We start from the raw sequence: 24,033 nt of genomic DNA, 5'->3' as shown, positions 1-24,033 counted from the left end.
GGATGATTCTGACCCTCTATAGGAGCTTGGTTGAACTATTCTGGGAGGGAAACATGGCATGCAAAGGCAGAGGCACCTACATGAATTTCTCCTACGGCTGCCCAGCTGATCAAGAGTGGTCAAGAGCACGATCGATTGGTGTGGCAGGATTCCGAGCACGGAGACGGGAACGACTCCATGCATGCAACAGGGGAGACATAGCCATGCTCCAGAAAACACCACCACCCATGGTCCAGTCCAGGTAGGGTCTGGAACCCATCCATCTCCCACGGACATACCGCACGCCATTATTTCCTTAGCTTGCTTGCCACTGACGACCTGCACAGGCCCTTGCAACCGTGGTCCTCGTCCTCTTGACGCTGCCCACAAGGCAACAAAGCCTGCTCGACTGGCTCGCCGCAAAGACCGGTGCAAGGAAGCAACAAGGAAAGGGAACGATTCTGTCCACGAGAGAAAATTTTGAAGAAGAAACCATCGCCGAGTTGCCAGCTCGCGCTATGTATCCCGTGGTCGCACTCATCTCTCGACGTGGGTTATGGGCAAGAGAGAGAGGGGAAGCTACGATCCAGGGTTTCATTGCTGCAAGTTTAGAGAGGAGAGGGAGGAGGAGGAGGTACCTGTGGTAGCATAGGGGCACCCAGTAGCAGAAGCGAGAGCTCGATGGCTATGCCGACATGGAGCACTCGGCGGCGACGGCGGAGGGGAGCACTCAGCAGCGACGAAAGAGACGAGTGGGGAGTCGGGAGGAGAGAGATCGTTAGGAGCAGTGGAATCGCTGTTTCCTTTTTTTACCCCAGGAATTTGATGTGGGTCTCCATTTGAGCTTTGGAAAGGGCTAGAATGTCACATTCCAATGCCATGGTGTAGCCAAACAGGTCGGCCCAAGAATGAAATTCCAATTCGACCAACGGGATCCAAATAGGTCCTAATAGCTTTCAAAATATTTAGTCTGGAAACTTTAAAATTATATGTATATATTTATCTCTAAAAAAGTTTTCATAATATCATATTATTTAATGAATTTTATAAATATATTATAATAAAAAATAATAGTCAAAATCCGAATTTTGAGTTCCGATTTTTTATCCAACTCAGAAGGAACTCCGCTAAAATTTGTCCACAAATTGTACTCCCTTCAATTATAAATATATGTCATTTTGAAAAAGGTTGATCAAACTTTTAAAACCTTTTCTAATAATAGCTTTTTAAAATATTTAGTTTGAAAACCTTAAAATTATATGCATAGATTTGTCTTTTAAAAAAGTTTTCATAATATCACAAATTTAATAAATTTTATAAATATATTATAATAAAAAATAATAATTAAAATTATACATTAGGAACCTGCCTTGTTAAAAATAATATATATTTGTAACCGGAGACAGTACCACGCATACTCAAATTTGTCAGAAAAATGAAAGGGAACGAACTCGCACGAGTTTCCGTCCTCGACCCGTCTCGACCCATGCCGGCCCAGCCCAAATAAAATCCGGGACCCTAGAAGGCTAGAACAGCCTCCACCCATCCCCTACGAAGCGAAGCGAGAGAACCCACCCGACCTAAACGAATCGAAGCAATGGCGTCTCGTCTCGTTGCGGCGGCGGCCTCCTCGTCCTCCTCCTCCGCGTCCCCCCTCGCCCGCCTCATCTCTCGCCGCCGCCTCGCTGGTGGCGCAGGTACGCACACCTTCCCCTTTCCCCCTCCCATATCGAGGAACCGCATGCCCCGGTTGATTGGATCGGCTCGTTGATTCGGCCCATTCCTAGACCCGTCTCGCCTGGTTCTTGGCTGAGATTTGGTATGAGAATCAGTTGTTCATGGTTGGAGATAGGTAGCCTAGGCCCGATTCGGTCGGATTGGTCGTACGTATGAAACTTTTTTGCGAGGAATGGGTGCCCTTTTGAGGGTGGAGGCGCCTGTCGTTGCGTTTGCTGGCTTGTTGATTAGTTCGTCCTGTGTGCTTTCTAGATCCCCATGGGCCTGCGAAGGTGAACTTGTGGCAAGATCCGATGAGCCCCAGCAAATGGAAAGAAGAGCACGTGAGTTGCCCTACATATTTCTCTTGTTTTATTTCATTGCAGCTGATGATATTGAGTTCTTGGTGTTTTTCTGGCGCAAATTATTTCAAAACTTACATTAACTTGCATAACATAGCATAAATCATGTCTTGTGTATGATATTTTTTCTCGTTTTCTCAAATGGTCTGCATTCCAACAGCACAGAGTATTTTGAACCAGTACAGTTTTTTTTCTTGAAAGCTATTTTACGAGAGTCAATCATTCAACTCATGACTTCATTTGGGTGCTTAAGAGGAACAGTACAGTATCTTCTTGATGGATAGGTTGGTAGGTAGTCAGATTACAGGATTATCTACATCCATTCCTCATCTCAGTCATAGCAGGAATCAATATTTTTTGGGAAAAAGTCCATTTTACTTCCCCGAACTATGACGTTGGTCCGAATAACCCCATAAACTATTAAACCGTCCATTTTACTCCCCTAAACTATCAATACCAGGTCATTTTACCCCCTAAAGTGGTTTTGTACCCGGTTTGGCTGACATGTATGTCACATCACCACGTGGGGCCCATATCTTTCTTTTTCCTTTCTCCACCGAAGCGCAGAGAGAGGGGGAGGCGGCGGCTCGGTCGGGCTGCGGGCGGTAGTGCGCAGGGGCGGGCGGCGGCCCAGGGTGAGCTCCCTCCCTCCCTCTCATCTCTCCCTATGCTTACTCCCTCCTTCTCATCTCAACCTCATGGCCGACACAGAGAGTGGCGAGGTTCGACGACTGGCTGGATGGCGGTGTCGCCGACTTGGACAGTGGCTCCGGGAGCACCAGTGGGCGTGCGAGGCTACGGCTGTGCCGTGCTAGCATCGTGCGAGGTGGCGGCTGTGGGCGTGAGAATGGTGCGGCGGCGGCGCAGCCATGCACTCCGCTTAATGGTGCGCACATGAGCATCTAGAGGTACTAGGGACTGAGAAATTGTGGTTGGGTGGAAGAGGGGCTCACCGGAGAGTGCTAGCGACGAGAGTAGCGACGGAGGTAGGGGGTCAGCGTCGCAGTGGAGCTCTGGGCGCCAGGGGCTGAAATCGCGCATGGGGATAGAATCAGTGGGGTTCCTAGATGGTTCAAACGAGAGGAATTTGACCGGGGCTCACCGAGGTGGAAGAACGGCGTTGCGCGATAGAGGCATGCAGGCGGAGGTGACGAGTCAACGGGGCAGAGCGGCACAGTAGAGGCGTGGCAAGGGCGCATGGACGGCGCAGGCCAGTAGCGGTACGCACGATGCGGCAACGCAGAGGGCCGAGGTTGGAGCTACAGCGTCGAGGAGCATGCGACTGAGTGGTGGGGTAGGCTGGCGCGGTGGAGTAGAGCTGGCACGGCGGCCTAGCGGTGGCGCAAGTTGGCACGGAGGAGCGGGCTAGTTGGCGTGGCGGAATTGCGGCGCGGAGGAGCACGCGGCGAGATGGAGGCCAGTAGATGGCAAGCAGCGAGAGAGAGAGAGAGAGAGAGAGAGAGAGAGAGAGAGAGAGAGAGAGAGATGATGTGGCGCAGGTGGCGATGGGAGAGGAAGACCGGTCGACGGCGGCCCCTCAATGGCGGCCCGGGGATGAGTGGGGCCCAGCCTAGCGGAGCAAGAGGCGGGCCACGGCGGGGAAGGCCAGGACGGCGCGTGGGCGGCGTGGCGTGGCGTGCTAGCTTGAGCGCGGCCTCGCGACAGCGCGGTGTGCTCGCGGCGGCGTGGCTTGGCCGTATTAGAGGAGGGGAGATGGGCTCGACCTGACAGTGGCTTGGGTTGGCCAGCATGGAAAGAGGAGCAGAGGGAGAGCATGGGGAGGAGGACAGTGGAGGCTGGCGGTGATGTGGTGAGACTGACAGTTGGGCCCCACGTGGCGATGTGGCAGCCACGTTTGCAAAACCGGGTACAAAACCACTGCAGGGGGTAAAGTGATCCGGTATTGATAGTTCGGGGGAGTAAAATGGACGGTTTAATAGTTTAGGGGTTATCCGGACCAACAATATAGTTCGGGGGAGTAAAATGGACTTCTTCCTATTTTTTGGCTTGTAATCCTGATGCCTATTCAATGAAAACAAACCTTGGTTGGCTATAATTAGCCAACTACCTAACCTGCATGCCTATTGGTATGCAGGTTCTAAAGGTCTGCTCCCATTTGCATTTTTTAACCACATTCTTGAAATTGACTGGCACCGGATACTTGTTCTTATCTAAAATACTTAATTTGCAATACTGGAGTTAACTCACTGCAGTTGAACTCGTGTCTCAGATTCTGATCATAACATCAAATTTCATCCTGAAATACCTTGACCCCCGTGTCATGCTTCATGTAAAGTACTTCATCTTAAGAAAAGAACCTCTGGTTGGCTGCAATTAGCCGACTACCCAACCTATATGCCTCTAGCCAAAATGTATTTACAGGCCATTCAAAGATTGGTCTGGTTGTTAGGTGATACCCGGCCACAAATTAGGGCCTAATCAATGAGGCTAGGTGGCCGATGTGTGAGGTCAAGGCGGCCTCAGCAGCCACTGAATCTATGTTGAGGGCTAGGCGCCTAGGCAAGCTAGTACCTACTAATTTTTTATATACTGCTTACAGTTGGCAACTCAGGTGAACAAAAGCTGACTAAAACCTTTGATGTTGTACTTCATCTATATTGAAAAAAATAGTCTAATATAAAACTGGACCTTTGTGTATTTTTCTAGATTCTGTTCTTCGAGAAAAATTCTCCATTGTACTTTTCGAGGAACTCCATCCCTATCTCTGGAGACATTTTTAAGTATTGTATCAGTGCAGTTGAGTTTGTGTCCTACCATGTGTTGTGGTTTTTATTATGAGATTTTCTTTTAATGGAGTTTTTATGTGCTGTGTTAATATTTGCGAAATCTGCTTTTGATTGTGTTTTTTCATCAATTATAGTTGTACTTTGCTCTGGTTAGCTATTTCCACATGGACATTAGTTTCAGTTTAATTTTTTTTCCTTAACAGATTACATATGGCTGTTGAAATTAGTTTTCTTGCTTGCTTTGTGTTGTTCATGCTCTTTTGTAATAACTAATAACTTGGTTCGTGGAGGAAATTTTTATTAACTATGTTTTACTTATGCAGTTTGTGCTAGCCAGCTTATCTATGTGGGGTGTTGTAATGTATGGTGGATTCAAGATTTTTGCTGGTGGGAAGAAGGAAAACAAGAACGAGGTACTTTTTAACATTTAATCATTTATACTAAGACCCGAACTGTGCTGTATATAGGAGTTTAATAGTACCTGACTTTATGATTAGTTGATTATTTGATAACTGACAAATGCACAGAAAGCAGAAATATTTAGCTGAAACCAAACTTTAGCGACCTGTGCTATGAGAATGATGCTGTTTATTTGATCTATGTGCCATCTGCACCAACCATAACATAATCAACTATTATCCGGAACCAATAGGTTCGGTGGCCTGTTCTACCGCTTGCTATTTTGTTTTTGTTACAATGAGATTTCATATTTTTAAAAATCTAATACTGTTACAAAATTCTGATACTCTGTTACAGGCGGTGCCAACACAGGTATAGGAGGTTCCACCGGGGTTCTACCTATTTCTGTGGCAGTTTAAAAATGTTATGATGTGCTTTTGATGTTGTTGACAATAAACTGTGGCAACTAGAGATTCTGATGTTGTAATACAGGCAAGATTTCGAGGATTTACACATACTATCAGAATATCATCCACCATGAATAATTTTGCTGAAGTGGAACTTCATGTTTGTGAACACTGTAGACCTTGTATTCTTTTCCTCGATTGATTAATTGATGTTTTCAAATTATCTCATCCACATTCTCCCCTTGTACTTGCAAGTTGCTTTGGTCACCAGTGTTGAGCCAGAATTCTGGAAATCTTGATGTTAAGTATGGTCGACTGAACTATGATCGGGTATCGACTAGGATGTGGTACTGTGATCGGATGGTCAGTTTGATCAAAGGTGATCTGCTGTTCTGACCACTTGAGATACCGAGTGGGTCAGTTAGGGTCAGATTGATTTCTCACTCGATCGTCTTTTACTGTCTTTTGAACTTATATGTGGCGGATACTTTGAAGATGTACGTCAAGCTGTGGTCAGTCTCGTGGAATTGGGGCTCGTTACCTTCAACATTAAGTTTAACATACTTACTACTATGCTCAGTATTTGTTTTGATCTTCCCATCAAGTTTCTTCTTAAACATAAAACATTAATCAAAGTCATGTTGGTTGCTCCGATAGATGGGGCACCACTTTTCACTACCTCGATTGAGACCTTTGTTGTCCCCAGTGTTGCGCGATTTTCTCCTATCGACCACGGCTACAGTCGTATCGGGACCCTTGCACTTGTCACTAGGTTTGTTCTTCTTTCCTCCGTTCTTCAAGGACTCAGGTTCGTCCTTGCCAGATTAGAGGTTTTTAGTACGTACCTGCGCTTACGCTTATTTTGCACACTTGTCGGTCAATTCAAAAAGCTCTTTAATTGTGCGGATCTTTCGAGTAGTCATCTTTCCATGCAAGTCTATGTCCTGAACACCTCATTTGAAGGCGATAATTACCGATCCATCTGAGATGTCCGGGATCATGTTACGCTTGTTGAACCTGTGGATGAAATCTCGAAGAGATTCGTTGTCGCCTTGGTGCAGCTGGTGGAGGTCGTTCTCCATTCTTGGGTGCTCGAATGTGCCCTAGAAGTTAGCTATGAGCTAAGCCTTGAGTTCTGTCCACGAACGAATTGAGTTGGGCGACAAGTTTAGCAACCAGAACCTTGCAGGTCCATCAAGGGTGGTTAACAGGTAATTGGCCATTACTCGATTGTCACCGTCAAATGCTTGAATTACGGTGGTGTAGATCTGTAACTACTCGTTGGGATTGATCTTCTCGTTGTATTTCTGGATTGGGCTCACTTTGAAATTCTCGGGCCACCGAATCAACCAGAGTTATCGTAAGAAAGCCTCGTAGCCCCCATCGAACTCTTCAAGAGGAGGTGGTGGAGGACTGCCACGCTTGTCTCTTTGAGCGAGGGAATCATATTGACCATCTCGTCCTGTAGATCTGCAGTTGTAGTAACGGCGATCGTCTTCACAGAGTTCCTCATAGCGGTTTTTGATTGTCATACGTACGTAGATCATGCCGGTTCCTTAGATCTTCCTGATGCCCGCGTCTATGGACAAGGCAGCTAGTGTTTGGCCCACAATATCATTTTTGGGCTTGACCACCTGAGCTTCCCGTCTGGGATTCCCCTACTCGAGAGCGTTCTCATCCATGGCTCCTCGAGCTGGGATAGTTCTGATTGTGGGGCCTGGAGTTGCGGGGATTGTTTGCTCGAGCGACTTGGTTCTGAGCCGCATGGAGTAGGATCTTGACTTGGTTGACCATGGGAGTCAGTGGATTCGCCGGATCCAATTCTAGAAGGGATCTGAGAATCAGATGATCGCATCGCACGTTAGCATCTGGAGTAATGAATATGTTGCTACCGAGGCTCGGTTGCGGTCGAGCTGATGAAGCCTCATGATGACTGTTCAGAGGGAGCTTGTCCCGTAAGCCATGGTCTGTCGCGGGTGTAGGTACACCCATCGGAAGTCATCGGGAGAGGCCAGGAGGCATCTACCTTCCTGTGGTCTGCCGGTGGAGGGCCGTGTCGGGTGCACGTACGTCTCCAGATGCTGATGTTTTGAGTGGTAACTCAGCACCAGTACTGTCGGCGTTGACTGCTGTCGCTGGATCTCCAAGGATTTCTACGTCGTTATCGACCATGATGTTTGGATATACTGCCATTGGGTCAGCCGATGGGGGGTCGTCGCCTTGATCCATAAACATGAATCAATCTGTTCGGCTGCTCTGGCTAGCGTTAGAGTCACCGTCGCCACCCTCGTCGCTATCGGTGTCCATGCAGTGGAGAACATTAGGCTCCACGGGATCCCACTCGAGATGTCCCACCTCGCGGTACGCATCCAATGGTATGGACTCGAGGGTACCGGTGTGGATCAGTCCACCTTGATCGTCCCAATGGAAAACCATAGTTCTAAAGATGATTTCCGAGTTGATAGAAGGGGACTCGAAGACGTCCGCAATTGACTTCAAGCTGTCGTAGAAGCCGGTGTCGGAAAATCCAACGCAAGAGTAAGTCTGAGACATGATTAATCCTACAAAATAGAAGAAGGCCCCTACCTGGTGCGCTAACTGTCGAAGATTAGTTTCCAATAATATGTCCGTAAATCGATTGGGTACCTTCGAGGGTAGGGATTAATCACGAAGTGAGACAAAACGATGTATACAGGTTCGGACCTCCGATTGGAGTAATACCCTACGTCATGTGGGGGTGTTGCTGCCTTGTATTAATGATCTCGAGTATAAGGACGGTGGCTAAGACTAGTAAAAAGAGTTGATTGGATCTAATCTATCCTAGGACTAAAGTCGTCGGGTAACTCCTCTATTGTTGTCTTTCGTGTTGCTTGTTTTAATTTTTCCCCTAGCCTTTCCGCCTTATATAGGAGTGAGGTACCGACTCCTATCTAGCTATAGTCGATAGGGTGTTGTCTTCCTTGACATCCAAGTAGATAGATCTGTTTTGAACATAGGTCGTATTGGTTTGGATAACCAATCTAAATCTTCTTGGTATGTATTTCCTTGATTCCAGGTGTATCAGGTACCGCCGATTCGGTTCTGTGATATCTGGAGCTACCGAATGTACATCGTATATACCCTATCTATATATGATGTACTCCTTATGTGCATATACCTCATAGTTAGATATCTGACACATCCTTGGAAGGATTCTAGCTCCTGACTTGATGCAGCAAGATTCCAAGAAAGTCTATGATATCAATAATCCTAGTTCAAACTCCAAGAAAACAAAATCTTGCATTGAAGGCTAGAATAGAAGTTGGAAGCACTAGTGAAGAAGAAAGTTAAGACCACCAAAAAAGAGAGGAAATGACGCTATTTGTGAAGAAATTCAACAAGTTTCTCAAGAAGAGTGGCTTCAACAAAAATAGTGGAAGAAAGAAGACATTCGACAAGTCAAGGGGAAGACTCTCAACAAGAACATGCTATGAGTGCGTCAAATCGGGTCATTTCATCGCAGATTGCCCCAACAAGAAGAACAAGGACGAAGGTGAGAAGAAATGGTACAACAAGGACAAGTACCACAAGAAAGACAAGAGTAAACACTACAAGAAGAGCTACAAGGGTCAAGCTCATCTTTGTCAAGAGTGGGACTCAAATGCCTCTGACACTAACTTCGATGAAGAAGAAGGTGTCGCTACAATTGCTCTTGCCACTTCACCAAAAATCAAGTGGCTATTCGAAGATTCAAGCGACAACGAGTCTCCCATTTGCCTCATGAAAAAATGGTGTAAGCAATATATTTCCATGGAAGAAGTTGGGTGATCGATAGCGGTTGCACAAATCACATGACCGGAGAAAAAAATCCATGTTTTCACATTTTGACCCAAGTGGATCGCCACATGAGTCCATTGTTTTCGAACACAATAGCAAAGGAAAGGTAATGGGATTAGGTAAAATGGCTATCTCAAATGATCTTTCCATATCAAATGTTTTACATGTTAAATCCTTGAATTATAATTTGTTATCTGTCTCTCAACTTTGTAGAATGGGATACAACTATTTATTTATAGATGTTGATGTGACGGTCTTTAGAAAGGATGATTCCTCCTTAATCTTCAAAGGCCAAATGAAATTCAAACTTTGTCTTGATGACTTTTCATCGGATAAAGCTAACAATGAGACTTGCTTGATGGCTAAGTCCGGCTCAAGTTGGTTATGGTATCGTAGACTAACCCATATTAGTATGAGGAATTTTAGTAAACTTCTAAAGGGCGAGCACATTTTGGGACTAACGAGTGTTAATTTTGACAAGGATAGAGTTTGTAGTGCTTATCAAGAGGGAAAATAAGTTGGAGTGCCAGATCCCACTAAGAACATCATGACAACAACAAGGCCTTTGCAATTACTTAACATGGATTTATTTGGTCCTATTGCTTATATAAGCATCAACGGTAATAAATATGACTTTGTAATTGTTGACGATTATTCTAGTTTCACTTGGGTATTCTTTTTGCACGATAAAGGAGAAACTCCAAGAACATTCAAGAAATTTGCAAGAAGAGCCCAAAATAAGTTCAAGTTGAAAATCAAGAATATTAGGAGTGACAATGGGAGTGAGTTCAAGAGCATGCAAATTGAAGAATTTCTTGATGAGGAGGGGATCAAGCATGAATTCTCCGCACCTTACTCTCCTCAATAAAATGATGTGGCCGAAAGAAAGAACCGAACACTTATTGAGATAGCAAGAACAATGCTAGATGAGTACAAGACCTCCGACCGTTTTTGGGTGGAAGCTGCTAACACCGCTTGTCACGCGGCAAACCGGTCATATCTTCATCAACTCTTGAAGAAGACTCCATATGAACTTCTTATCGGTAACAAGCCAAACGTCTTATACTTTCGGGTACTTGGGAGTAAGTGTTTCATTCTAAATAAAAAGCCTAAAACTTCTAAATTCGCTTCTAAAATTGATGAAAGTTTTTTTGCTTGGATATGGATCAAATGCATATGCATACCATGTTTTCAACAAGACCTCTAGTATTATTGAAATTGTACGTGATGTTACATTTAATGAAACTAATGGCTCTCATCTAGAGCAAGCTGATCCTAATGTACTAGGGGATGAGAAAAATTCCAAGTGAAGCAATCAAAAGAATAACGATTGGAGAAATTAGACCACGAACCTGAAATAGCTCCCATTCCCTCCTCTTCATCAATATAAGTGGAGCCAACCATTCAACTCAAGATCAAGACATCTCTAACACATTTCTAGATCAAGATGAAGACGAGGAAATTAAACCTCAACCTCAAGTACCACACTCAGAGTTTATCAAAGTGTACAAAGAGATCACCCCTCTAACAACATACTTGGTGACATTAATAGGGGAGTCTCTACTAGATCTCGAGTTGCTAATTTTTGTGAACATTACTCTTCTGTATCTTCTGCTGGAGCAAGAGTTTGTCTTGCTCCAGCAAGTATGGCGAGAGTTTCTTCTAAGGAGGAGACTCAAGCTTGGAGATGAAGTTTGAGAGGAAGGAACACCACGAATATATTGATGATAGAAAAATGTATCACGATGGGAGGAGTATCACAGTGTTCGTTGTCTTGCTTGTTCTTTTCTGTTGTGTCTATGTTTTGCCGAGAGGACCATGACCTCCTATTTATATGGCCATGCGTAGCTTAGCGTACAAGTTATCATAATGTACAAATATCCAGGATCTGACCTAATTACTGAGTCTTATCCCAGATAACTACCTTCTATCCTATTGGGGACATAAATATCCACCGTGGTAATTATCGTGGTGCCTACCCCCTGAAGGAGGCGAGCTGGCCGCCGATTGCGGCCCAGCGTCGCATTATCAGGGGTGTCAGGATAGCCTTCATCACGCCGGGGTGTCAGAGTGGCGTTCATTAGCCTAGGCCTTTAATGCTGGTCACTTCCTTGCAGGCGAAGCACGACCAGTGCTCCCCTTTCGACAGATCTTTCCTAAGGCCTACTGACTCACCCCGCTGCCTTTGGGAAGGTAGCCCAATCAGCCCGAGGCGGGGGCCTCAGGAGGCATAGAACCGGGAGGTGAAGGCTTTGGGAAGCGGGACCCCGGAGGGCTGGGGCTTCGGGAGGCCGAAGCTTTGGAGGACCGAGGCTTTGGGAGGTCGTGTTTTGGGAGACTTCGGGAGGTCGAGCTAGCAGAGCCAAGGGAAGGCTTTGTAGGTGCGAAGGGGTACAGTGAAAGGATCTGATGACATCGGAGATCAAGCTTTTAACAGAGGGTTCGAAGATCAAGGCTCTGGAGGGAGCTAGATGGTGATCTTCAACCATCAACCTTAGGCTAGTTTATTTCCCCCCCCAACAGTTCCCCCTCATTCTCGGGCACCGATGTTTCGGAAGGGGGAGAGGATTAGAGGAAAAATCAACCCCAGCCTGGTATAGTATCAAGGATGCTTGATGGCGATTCTTTGTCCTTTGAAGTCACTAGAGTAGAGGTTTCGTGTGGGTTTGGAGAATCCCACATGTTCGCCTGGCGGGACATGGCGTGCCACTATTGCGTTCTGACTGGATAATGCAAAGGGTCGTTTAGGGTCTTGTGCCCGCGATCCTGTCACGCGTCGAAAGGGGTTTAGGTTATTAATGTGACAGGACGTCCACGTGAGAAAATGAGGCATTCGTCGTGGAGCACTGCCACGTGTTGGAGGGAAACCGGATATGGCCACGGCCCCCTCCCTAGGTGTTCAATGGGAGGACACGGCGATGTTCGTCCCGCTTCATCTTTCGGACCTACGTGGCTGCGTAGCCTGGCTATAAAGTCGGGGTTACCCGGTTGTAGTCTCCACAGCCCCATGAGCAAGCAGTGAACCTTGACTTGAGTATGGCATCGTCTTCCTCCTCATCCTCCTCGGAGACATCGATTATCTCGATGGCTCCTTCGAGAGCTGGGATGTTTTGGTCGTCGGTAGAGGCGCCGGAGGCGAAACCGCTTCCACCTCTGCAGGGGAGGAGGTTGCCCGCCGCTCCACCCTGACCTTTGGCCGGGGAGGGCATGCCTATCGAGATCATCGATATCTCCGATGAGGATGAGGAGATCGACTGGGATCTCCTGCGAAGGGAGAGTGAGCTGGCGTCTGTGAGCCCATCGGTGAAGCAGGAGGAGGCCGGGAAGGAGAGGGAGAAGGCCTAGCCAGTGACCTCCTCGGACTCCTCAACGTCTTTCGATAGCTCGGGAGCTGGCTACTATATTGGCTTCTGCAGTGGTTGGCCGCAAATGAGGCGCATACGCCGTCCCATGCGTGGCACCTGCTGGGACCCGTAAGAGGTGAAGGCGGTCACCGAGATGGCGTACTTGGTGACGCCGTGATATATCCATGTCACGACTGAACTTAGTCACCTTGTACTCTTTCTTGCCTTGTTTCGCTTCGTAATGATCTATCTTCTTCTTGGCAATTTCTGTACGGTTGTTTTAGTTTGTATCCCCTGGATGTATTGGTTGTTTAATAATATAATGTGGATCTTCGAGAACGGTCGTGTCTCCTTCCGTATCGGAATGCGAGGGGACCTTTTGAACGGGTGACCGCATGCGTGCGTGCTTTCGTGCCTCCAAACCGTACTTCTTCGTCCCTTTCAAAGGCGATGGCTAGTTTTTCTGACGACTGGGGCACCGAGCCTTCATATAGATCATTGCTGATTTCGTTTCTTCTGGGGGAGAGGTGGCCTCGAGAATCTGCTAGTGATGGATACATAGGGTAACTAAGGAGAACCCGGTGGAGCAGTGGCGACCTCGTCGTCCCTGGTTACTGCGTACTCCTCGGGCCTAGGGCTGGTAGGGCCTCCTTCCTAATTTGTTCCAGATTTCTGACTCAACGAAGTCCCTCTGGAACCTTTGGAAATGAACTCCAGAGGTGGTCCTTGACCCTTCGGGTTCTTTAACAACTGTCCGGGTTGACTGCGATGATGTGTCGGAGGCGCAGCTGAAGGCTAGGCAAGAGAGGTGGTCCACGACCCTCCCTGTCCTTATCCGCTGCCCGGCTCTGGAGGTATTCCGTCCGGAGCATGGCGACGGCGCGTTGGAATCGAAGCCAAAGGCTAGGCGGGAGAGGCGGTCTGCGACCCCCCTCAGCACTTAGCCGCTGCATGGCTACGGAGGTATTCCGTTTGGAGCCTGGAGACGACGCATTGGAGGTGAAGCCGAAGGCCAGGCGGAAGAGGCGGTTCGCGACCCCCTCGGCCCTTAGCCGCTTCCCAGCTCCGGAGGTATTCCGTTCGGATCCTGGGGACGGCGTGTCGAAGGCGAAGCTGAAGGCCAGGTGGAAGAGGCGGTCCACGACCCCCTCGGCCCTTAGCTGCTGCCCAGCTCCGAAGGTATTCCGTACGGAGCCTGGCAACGGCGTGTCAGAGGCGAAACCGAAGGTTAGGCGAGAGTGGCAGTCCGTGACCCCCTCGGCCCTTCGTCGCTGCCCGGCTCTGGAGGTATTCCGTCCGGAGGCTGGCGACAGCGTGTCAAAGGCAAAGCTGAAGGTTAGGCGGGAGAGGTAGTCCGCGACCCCCTCGACCCTTAGCCGCTGCCCGGCTCCGGAGGTATTCCGTCCGGAGCCTGGCGATGACGCGTCTGAGGCGAAGCCGAAGGCCATGCGGGAGAGGCGGTCCACGACCCCCTCAGCCCTTAGCCGCTGCCTGGCTTTGCGATCTCTGTAATGGATAGTTGGGGGTTGCACTATATTTTCCCGTGCCACGAGGTGCGGGCTTTTATTAAATTTTAGTATAACCCTCATAAAATAACATGTAAAAGGTGTTTTCAAAGGAGATGGTAGGGTAATGTTGTTACCTTTTACCATACGTGTTTGAGTCACATGATCATACCTTCCCCTATAGGGAGGGGGATCTTTATACCTCTTTGATCTGTGTGTGTTGCACTTTGGAGACCAGCAGGTTTCGTACCTTTTCGGCATAGAGGCATTAGCCTTCAAGATGTTGGGGTGCCTTTCCCGTTAGGTCTTTTTAGAACCTTTTCACCCGATGGAGTTTTTGAAGAAACATCTCCATCGCAGTGGTTTTCAGAAGTCTATCTTTGTGCGGAGATTTTGTAAGGCTCTCCGTTGCGCGGAGGTTTAGTAAAACTCTCTGTTTTTGCCAGCTGTTTGGTAAAGCTCTCTGTTTTTACCGGAGGTTTGGTAAAGTTCTCTGTTTTTATCAGAGGCTTTCGGTAGAGTTCTCCATTTTTGCCGGAGGTTTGGTAAAGCTCTCCGTTTTTACCGGAGGTTTTGGTAAAATTCTCCGCTTTTACCGGAGGTTTGGTAGGACTCTCCATTTTTGTCGGAGGTTTGGTAAGACTCTCTGTTTTTGCTGGAGGTTTGGAAAAGCTCTCCGTTTTTACCGAAGGGTATTGTAAGGTTTTCTGTTTTTATCAGAGGTTTTTGTAAGATTATCCATTTTCGCCAGAGGTTTGTGTAAGACTCTCCGTTTTTGCTGGAGGTTTGGTAAAGCTCTCCATTTTTACCGGAGGGTTTTGTAAGGTTTTCCATTTTTGTCGGAGGTTTTTATAAGACTCTTCATTTTTGCCGGAGGTTTGTGTAAGACTCTCCGCCTTTGCCGGAGATTTTTGTAAGACTCTTTGTTTTTATCAGAGGTTTTTGTAAGACTCTCCGTTTTTGTTAGAGGTTTTTGTAAGACTCTCAGTTTTTGTCGGTGGTTTTTGTAAGACCCTTCATTTTTGTTGGAGGTTTTTGTAAGACCCTCCGTTTTTGTCGAAGGTTTTTGTAAGACTTTCCATTTTTGTTGAAGGTTTTTGTAAGACTCTCCATTTTTGTCGGAGGTTTTTGCGAGACTCCTTGGCATGTATTAATGTCGAAGGTCTTACACACTATCGGAGCTACGCAATACCTTCTAGGAAATCTAAGAAGTCTTGCCTTCCAGGTGACCTAGGCATGCTATGCCCGCGATGTGTAGGCTTGTCGTGCTCCAAAGGAAACACCCGGGGTGCATTGCAACACTGTCCACCAAGGATGTGCCCTGGCGCATGACATTTATATGACCGAAGCTATGCAATGCCTTCTAGGGCACCCTGGGCATAATCTGCCTTGCAGGTGACCTAGGCATAAATGGCACCCGCGGTATATAAGCATGTCGTGCAGAGAGGATTCCTTGCGACAGCATTCCTCAGAGCACCGCATCCTCACATCAGGGTAGTCCCCTGATATGCGGCATCCACACACTATCGAGGCTACTCAATACCTTCCAGAAAACCTAGGCAGTCTTGCCCCCCAGGTGACCTAGGCATGTTGCGCCTGCAATGTGTGGGCTCCACTTCCTATCACGCCTCCGAAAAAATCCCCCGGGGGCGCCGCAACTAGATTACCAAGGAAGTCCCTTGATAATCGGCATCTACACACTATCAAGGCTACACAATACCTTCCAGGAAACCTAGACAATCTTGCCTTCTAGGTTACCTAGGCATGCTACGCCCGCGGTGTGTAGACATGTCGTGCGATGAGGATTCCTTGCGACAGTATTCCTCGGAGCACCGCAACTCCACCACCGGGGATATCCCCCGGGGTGTGGCTTTATACCCCCTCACTTGGTTTCATTCATCTCTTTTGCAACCTAGAAGCATTCATACACAGTGTGTATCATCTAGAAGCAAGGGAGAGCACTTGAGGTGATTTGCAAGTTCTTAATTGAAGATTAAGGACTCCATTAGTGCTTCAAGAGTTGCGAGTGTGCATCTAGCTGCGATTTAGGCTTGAAAGGGATCAAGTGAACCAGTTAGCTTGTTACTCTTGGTGGTTGGCAACACCTAGCCAGTCGTGGAGATTGGAGGTGTTCTCGGTGAGCTCTTGAAGGTCTTATGGGAGCCCCGGGAAACTCATATACTTGGTTTGATGCCCGCCAATCCGAAGATAAAGAAGTGGCAATCACTAGTGAGCACTTAAGTCTTGGTGACTCAAGGAGAGCGACATCCTTGTGTGGATGCTCCAACGAGGATTAGTGGAGAGTGCTAACTCTTCGATATCTCGGGAAAAACTCGGTGTCCCTTTTTCCCTACTCTTGTTACATTCCGCATTTTATTTCTAGCATTTCTTTCATGCAAGTTTTAATTCTGTACTTTACTTATGTTCTATATGCTTGCATGTTTATACTTATCATTCTAGCTTGCTAGGTCGTATAGTTGCTTTTATTCATTCTAGGCTAAGGTTGCTCTTTGTTTTAGAATTCAGTAGTTGATTTAATTTTTTATTAGTGCCCTTTGGACAAGCCGACAGTGATACCCTTCTATTATTGTCGGTTGGTAGATTTAGCCAGCAATGATGAGAGAGCAGGGCATCACTGTTGGCTCAATCCATCGACCGGCAATGATAACCTTTACCACTGCCGGTTCATAAGTCCTGATGGTTGATTCTTCTCACGAGACTTATAAACCGGTAGTGATGTCACATCATTATCGACCTGTTAGGAGCCGACAGTAATGGGTCGGTATATAAGACTGGTTTCTTCATAGTGTGTGTTGCTCTGTACAGTGTTTTTGGACAAATCTATCCAATGTTCCAGCTGTTCGGCTCTAAACCTTATTGCTAAAAGTCTAATAAGGGTCTTCAGTTGCTACTCGGATGATTGATTTGGGACCAACTGCCACAGCTGTTTTGTTCCATACCCGGCACTGATAGTCAGTGACTATCAGTGCCGATTAATCAGTGCCGGCTCATAAACCGACACTGATCACGTTTTTGAACTGGCACTGATCACCTGTTCTGCAGTAGTGCGCTAATATGGTTTCCGTGGTTGATTTTAGTGGCGCATCTCTTGCGACTAATTATTACTACCACAGTTGTCAAATACTTTGTTACTACTAACGGTACTGTTCCAACCTTTGACTTAAATAATGTTTAAAATATCTAAGCAAGCAGAGTTAATATAGTAGTGTTAGATTTTCCATCGAAAAGTACTTACAATGTCGTGTACTTAGAATGATTTGTATGTATATCTGTGAAAAATTAGCGATGGAACATTGATGCACAAAGTCAACAGTAACAATTACTTAAAGATGGAGGGAGTACTCTATTTCTGCTACAATATACTTTTTATAGGTTGAGCTTATTACAAAAACATTCCTGCAGACAATTCTTCCTTGAGTTGTCAAGTTGCTGCAAGTGATAGCATAAAATAAAAAAACTTTTGAACGGGCGAGCATCCTTTAAATCTTGAGTACATGACTCAAAGGATTATTAATTTTATTATCAGATCACCGATAGCTTGGGTTCATTGAGCTTTTGGAAAGTCGAAAAAAGCTTGGGTACAGTGTACACCATGCTTGAGGTAAGGCCGGGTCAGTCCCCCGGCCCGTCAGTCTTAGCTTGGCCTAACCATTGAAAGGCACAATTATTTTAACATTTTGTATGTAGAGTAAAAGTTCATGATTTATTTTAGGAGGTAGGAGTGTTTGTTGTATCATTTATCCTCTTATCTCTAGAATGCACAAGCATTCATCTATCAGTTTTAAGCATACCAGTGGTCAGACACTTGAAGTTTGACCGTATAGATTCTGAAAGGACAAAAAAAGAACAAAGGAAATACCATTAGATTTTATATTTTAAAATATAATATTCTTATACTTCTTAGTTACATACTACTCCATTCATTTTATAGGACGTATTAGAATTTAAAAAAATTATTCAAAGTATATGTTATGGAGATACGAGACAAAAAGTAATAACGGAGCATATGGGATCGGTCCGAAGGTACATCCCTGAAGGCTTAGAGGGGACTGAACAAGATTAAACTAGTATTATATCGTGTCTAACACCTGATATTTGAATGCCCTGTTACATGTGAGATCGAGGGTATTTATAGCACATATCCTAATAACTCTCCTACAGTTTATTATAGTATTTTTGGACTATTTTGTAGGCATAATGATAAAATGTCCCATCCAGCTAGATTGGAGCTGTTTACAGAACAATAACAGAAGGGCCATGCTGCGGGTCCCTCTTCCAAAGGTGACTCCTCAAGACTGTGCCTCCAAGCTTCACTGCTAACTCTGAACTGCCAAGCTTTGACCATTAATTTTTTATATAGTATATTATCGATTGCTATGGAATTAATATGTTATTAAAAGATACGTGATATGTTTTGTATAGTAAATATATGTATAATTTAACTAATTGTTAGTCAAAATTTATAAAATTTAACATTTCTAAATCTTAATATGCTTTATATTTTAAAATGGAGGGAATACTATAGAAAGTGACACAAATGAGCTCCTGGCCACGCACAGCAGTGAGCTCATACGACAACTCTCGTTGTTTCTGAATTTGATCTTGCCCTTTTACATCAGCATATACGACTACGATTCTAATCTGGTTTTAGAAAAGTCTACAGCACATCTCAGTTGGTCCTACAGGCGACCAAAATGGCTGCATAGAAGCACCCTACTACTCCACTGTCACCGTCACAGTATTAAGCGATGAGGACTGCACCAGATGGCAGCGCAAGCTCTGTTCCTCTTCCTGCAGATAAAGGACGAACAACGAACACGTTCAGAAGAATCCATTCACAAAAAAACCTTGCCGCGAAAGAAATATCAACGCTATTACCTGCAGCGCAGAGACCTGGCCAAGCAGCTCGAGACACTCACGCAACAGAGCCTGCTCTTCCCTTGCTACATGCACCAGCTCCGAGATCAGCGACGCCGTATCCTGAGCCTAGTTGCATGATGGACAAAGGCTTCATTGGTCAGTACAGCAAAATGTAGAAATGAGCTCAAGAACTGGCCTTTATGAAGCTTATGTTCGCGTGTTTTCAGTTAGTTACCATGGGACTAAATTCTCGCACTGTTGTCTTGGTCGTCATGGCAAGCTCAACAACTTGCTGTAGAATGGACGACAACGACGGCAGGGAGACCTACAAGTCGATGAAACATATTTCAGCGATGCTAGATAGATATCATGTATTTCACCCGAAATTCAGATGATCTGCGTTTCACTTCGCGATGCCGGCCGCGCTTTTTATTGGAAAGACTGAAGAAGAAACAAAGTCATTGCTAAAGTAATACACATAAAGCCTAGTTCTCTTTCTAAACACGGAATTATATTATCTCCTCATTTTACATAAGTCACAAACGCTGAATCCAAATTCGCGTACCTTGGCACCATTGGTGAGAGGAAGCCTGCAAACAGCTGCTCGGGCGCAACCTACGGTGGAGGCCAGAGCAGCGGCATGCCTGCTATCCAGCTGCCCCCAGGTCTCCAAATCTTTCATCTGCAGATGGGTGCACCATTTCGTCAGAAAGTTAAACATTGAGGTAAAAGTTTCATAAGATCGAAATACAAACATATGTATTTATGAATGTATTCCCACCGATCAAAATATAGCAGTTTTAGCATTAGTGCTGGTCAACCTATTTTTAGTTTAGCAGTCAATATATGAATAGCAAGTTTTGAAAACATAATATTTGATGCTACAAGGTGATGAACAATTAACTCTTTTATAACACTTCCTCCATTCTTTTTTATTTGATATCCTAGAATCTGTACCGCTAAACTTCCGAAAGTTTGACCATCAATGTTTAAAACTATCAAGATTCGCTATATGGAAATCATAATACTAGGTTTGTCTCTAGAAATCCTTTCATAAAATTCCATTACTATATATTGACATAAATCTATAAAAAGTACCGATCTAAGTTGGTTATGGGAGACCACGAAAACTCAAAAACATCAAATAAAAAAGAACTGGGAGAGTATATAACTATTTTTATTCGAAATAATATGTTTTAATCGATACTGCTAGTCAAAATATCATTTTGGACAGCATGTCGTCGATGTGCTAAATGCCTTAAATTTTGAACTATATAAAACCTGGGAAGAGAGTACGGCATTCAGTTTCATCTTCTGCTTCTCCTTCTCGAGCTGCATTCGCTTCCTCGCCACCTTCCCTCTCAGCTCCGACACGCTTGCCCATGTACCCATCAAGTCCACCTCGCCGCTGGTCAGCTTCCTCTTGCGGACGGCATCCGCCTTGGCGTTCGCGAAGCGCCACTGCAAGAGCCGGCAATGTGTCATCCTCATCTGATGGCCGACCTCCCCACCACCTCCGCCCATCCGTGACACTGTGGAGGACAGCAGGGTGGCCGCGGCCGCGGCCATTGACGCGTCCTTGGCTGCGTGATTCCTCCGGTGGAAGATATGGCCCCACCCGAGGCTTATCAGGCTTTTCTTGCCTTTGGTCTCCGGTACCGTGGGCAGATCCTTCAGTGGCGAGCCGCTGCGCCGCCCCGGCGAGAGCGCCCACTGCGTGTTGCTCGACCCGAGCAGACGGACCGAGCCCGTGCGGGGGAGCAATGGAGAGTGTGGCTTGGAGACCGTCCTCGGGGTTGAGCCCCTGGAGGCGTCGCTGCACTCCGAGCCCGAGCTGGCGACGTCGGCGGTGGCGTCCAAGGACAGGGAGTTGGCGAGCCTACGGAGGTCGGACGGCGCGACACGGCCCGGGGTGAGCGTGACGCCCGCGGGCTTGGTAGACGGGAGGAAGCGCATCGAGCGGCTGAACGCGTGGCCGCCGCCCTTGCCGGACGACTTAGCGATCTTTTTGGCCTCGGCGTCGTCCGCGAAGCGCGGGAGCTCGGTGCAGCTGCGCTGCCGGGAGAGCGACAGCGGCTCCGCCGCCGCGGCCGCTGGGGCGGCGTCATCTTTGGTGAGGTAATCCACGAGGGTTGCCACGGACGAGGAGGACACCGACGCCGACGGGGGCGCGGAGGACAAGGGCGACGGCGCGCGCGGGCCCTTCTTGCCGTTCTTGTTGCCGCTGGAGGAGGAGGAAGGCCAGAGCGTGCGGGCGATGGAGGCGGCGCCGGGGGCTGGGGCTGTATCAGACCTGGAGATCGAGCGCCGGGCGCTCTGGCGGACGGGTGAGAGCGCGGCGGCGGGGAGAGGCGACCGGCCCGGCAACTCCGTGCCGGAGGCTGACGTCCACCGCTTCGACGACGACATGATCCGCTATGGATAGCTACACACAGATCGAAAAGGCCAGCACGTGCCTAACATATGAGCAATTTGGATTAGTAGCGGCCGGTCGCTAGCTGTCGAGAGCGACGCCGGCCGGCCGGCCGAGGGTGCGACGCCGGTGCGAACGAGTCAGCTGCGCTTTCCGCCGTGCAGGACAGAGGACGATGCGAAAGAGACAAATGGAAGAGCTAGAGCGACGTAATCTCGAATATGATCGGCTTTACAAGGCATCGATCTCTGTGTTATCCACCAAGTGGTAGCCTCGATCGATCGACGCTTGGAGCTCTGCGCACGGGCATGCTGACACCAGAATCGAAACAACGAAGTGAACACGAGCGAGATATCTGACAGCGGGGAGAAATCAATAACATGTTCAGATATTCGTAATTAAGATATGTGGATACTTGCCTAAACTAAATAGGAATTAAATCTCCAGTTTGGGCCCAAATAGAATATTAGAGATACTATGCTGTATCCTACTGTAACTCTTCCCAAATATTCCTATGTAAATCTATTCATACTCAGTTAAATTTAACGTGTTGAGATATTCATAATTAAGATACTCCTAAAAAAAGTCCATGTTCTTTACCAGAAGAACTTTTACACGCAATATAAGTAGATTTTCTAGTTTCTTTGACAATATAAAATCAAATTTTTACTGTATTTTTGGGTAGTGTCTGTAAATATGGTTATGAATGTCATCTTCATTGTAGTTTGTTCTGTACAAATACCAGAAAAGGAAATTACTCTCTGCTTGTATCTCCAGCGTGTAAGATTTCATTCTAGGTATGTACTTTTGAATGTTATATATATTTCTTTTTAAGGTAAAATAAATTTTTGTTACTTCTCTACTTATTAAAGTAACCAATTTTTTGTTATTTGTCTGTTATCTTTGACTGGCTGACAAATTAATTTTTATTGTCAAGCTTAAATAAATTTGTTAATGTTGCCTTTTAAGTATGTGATTAGCTTAATTTATCTATATCCATATGTGCATGAGATGAAAAATTGGTTTAAATGATTAAATTAGCAAGGCAAAGTGATTTAGCATAATAACATTGGAATAATGTTCATGAATTGCTAAGATGCTGCTGTGGTGTTAGCATAGAGATGATGCAATATACTCGTGTGAGTAGTGTTGCGTGAACTGATATTGAGTCTAGTTGGGAAGGACTTGTGCTTGTACTCATTTGTTATTTGATTCATGTGCATGTGTTGCTCGAAGGCGAGCGTGATTGATGATGGATTGATGAACTAAGTCCAGGGAGGAACTGGGCTTTGGCGACTAGGTTCATGAGGAAATGAGGTCGTGGTGATCGAGAATGTCACGTGGGACGTTCGAGCTGAGAAAATAACGCATATGGAGGTAAGGTTTCGCGATGGACGCAAGGGGCGATCGGATCGTAAGAGGACATGAAGACTAATTCATGTTCGAGTCGGAGCAAGCACGAGGGAGTCGTGTGGTGGCTGGGCTTGAGACAAGAGTTAGTGTCAGAGATGGACTCTGAGTGGGTTATGTACATGGATGTATGCATGTGAGATGTTGCATGCATGATTACGTGAGAGTTGTTGGCTAATTATCTTAATTAGCGGAAGTTGTTTGTCCTCTTGTGATTAGAGGAGGATAGAGACCAGGTTGATATGACTTGGAGTTGTAGTTCGATTCGATCACGTTTATGCATGTGGCTATCTAATAAATAGAGAGGTCTGTTGTATTCGGTAGACAACGCAGCATAGAGAATAATACAGAAACCGTAAAGAGGATTGTTTTGGGATTTTGTGAAAATCCTTGTTGGATGCATTGAAAAGATATCTTGTAAACTCATCTATGCAATGAAAATCAAGTTTCGTGAGTTGATTAGTTGTTGATTTGAAATTTTTTCTCTGTTCTATATTCTGCGTGCTTGGTTTTAGTTTTCAATTAATTTCGTGTTTTTAGTGACTTTCGTCTTGGATTAATCCATCCAAAACCTTGCTAGAATATCTAGTGTATAATCTGAGAAAATTTCGAGTGGCTTTAGTTTGATCTCGAGTAGTTTTTTGTCAACTCAATTAGTTTTCAACCTAACCTACACGATTCAGGTTGATAAACTCAACTTTGACTAGGCATAATTCTTGATCCACATGTCTGATTGACCTGATTTATTTTGGATTAGTTTTGTATTTGAATCTAGTTTCTACTGTCAAAAATTGAGGCAAATCAGACTTATGGATCTTACTCTACATCATTTTTACTAGAGCATTTACAATCTGTTTCGAGTGGAATATCGAGTTTAAATTGTTTTTCAATTTGGGTGAGTTAATATTTGCATTAGGTCTCCCAATCATTCACCCTCTATGATTTCCTCATTAGAGTATAATCGATCCTACAACTATATTTAAATATCTGAAATAATATTGCTAGAAAAACAACCTGATGATTCACATTGCTAGGTAAGTGTTGTTTCTCTACT

The 24,033-nt window shown here is 46.0% G+C and overlaps 3 protein-coding genes across 3 annotated transcripts; 2 read left to right on the top strand and 1 right to left on the bottom strand.

Annotated features, from left to right (window-relative positions):
• The first annotated feature begins 1,503 nt into the window (after positions 1–1,503).
• Positions 1,504–5,838, top strand: LOC133912816 (uncharacterized). The gene is made up of 4 exons (XM_062355735.1): positions 1,504–1,676; positions 1,969–2,039; positions 5,128–5,217; positions 5,561–5,838. The coding sequence occupies exons 1-4, from the start codon at positions 1,577–1,579 to the stop codon at positions 5,579–5,581; spliced, it is 282 nt and encodes a 93-aa protein (XP_062211719.1). The 5' UTR covers positions 1,504–1,576; the 3' UTR covers positions 5,582–5,838.
• A 3,123-nt stretch (positions 5,839–8,961) lies between these two features.
• On the top strand, positions 8,962–9,417 carry LOC133910656 (uncharacterized). The gene has a single exon (XM_062352976.1). The coding sequence runs from the start codon at positions 8,962–8,964 to the stop codon at positions 9,415–9,417; it is 456 nt and encodes a 151-aa protein (XP_062208960.1).
• Positions 9,418–18,903: 9,486 nt separating this feature from the next.
• LOC133911140 (QWRF motif-containing protein 3-like) lies at positions 18,904–21,703 on the bottom strand. The gene is made up of 5 exons (XM_062353343.1): positions 20,438–21,703; positions 19,722–19,838; positions 19,392–19,481; positions 19,175–19,282; positions 18,904–19,087 (listed from the first exon to the last, which is right to left on the bottom strand). The coding sequence occupies exons 1-5, from the start codon at positions 21,563–21,565 to the stop codon at positions 19,013–19,015; spliced, it is 1,518 nt and encodes a 505-aa protein (XP_062209327.1). The 5' UTR covers positions 21,566–21,703; the 3' UTR covers positions 18,904–19,012.
• Positions 21,704–24,033: the final 2,330 nt, after the last annotated feature.

The sequence above is a fragment of the Phragmites australis genome, chromosome 3, assembly GCF_958298935.1.
Source record: "Phragmites australis chromosome 3, lpPhrAust1.1, whole genome shotgun sequence".
Classification (NCBI taxonomy): domain Eukaryota; kingdom Viridiplantae; phylum Streptophyta; class Magnoliopsida; order Poales; family Poaceae; genus Phragmites; species Phragmites australis.
Note: the sequence above shows the minus strand (reverse complement) of the source record. Positions and strands in the feature narration are given on the sequence as shown.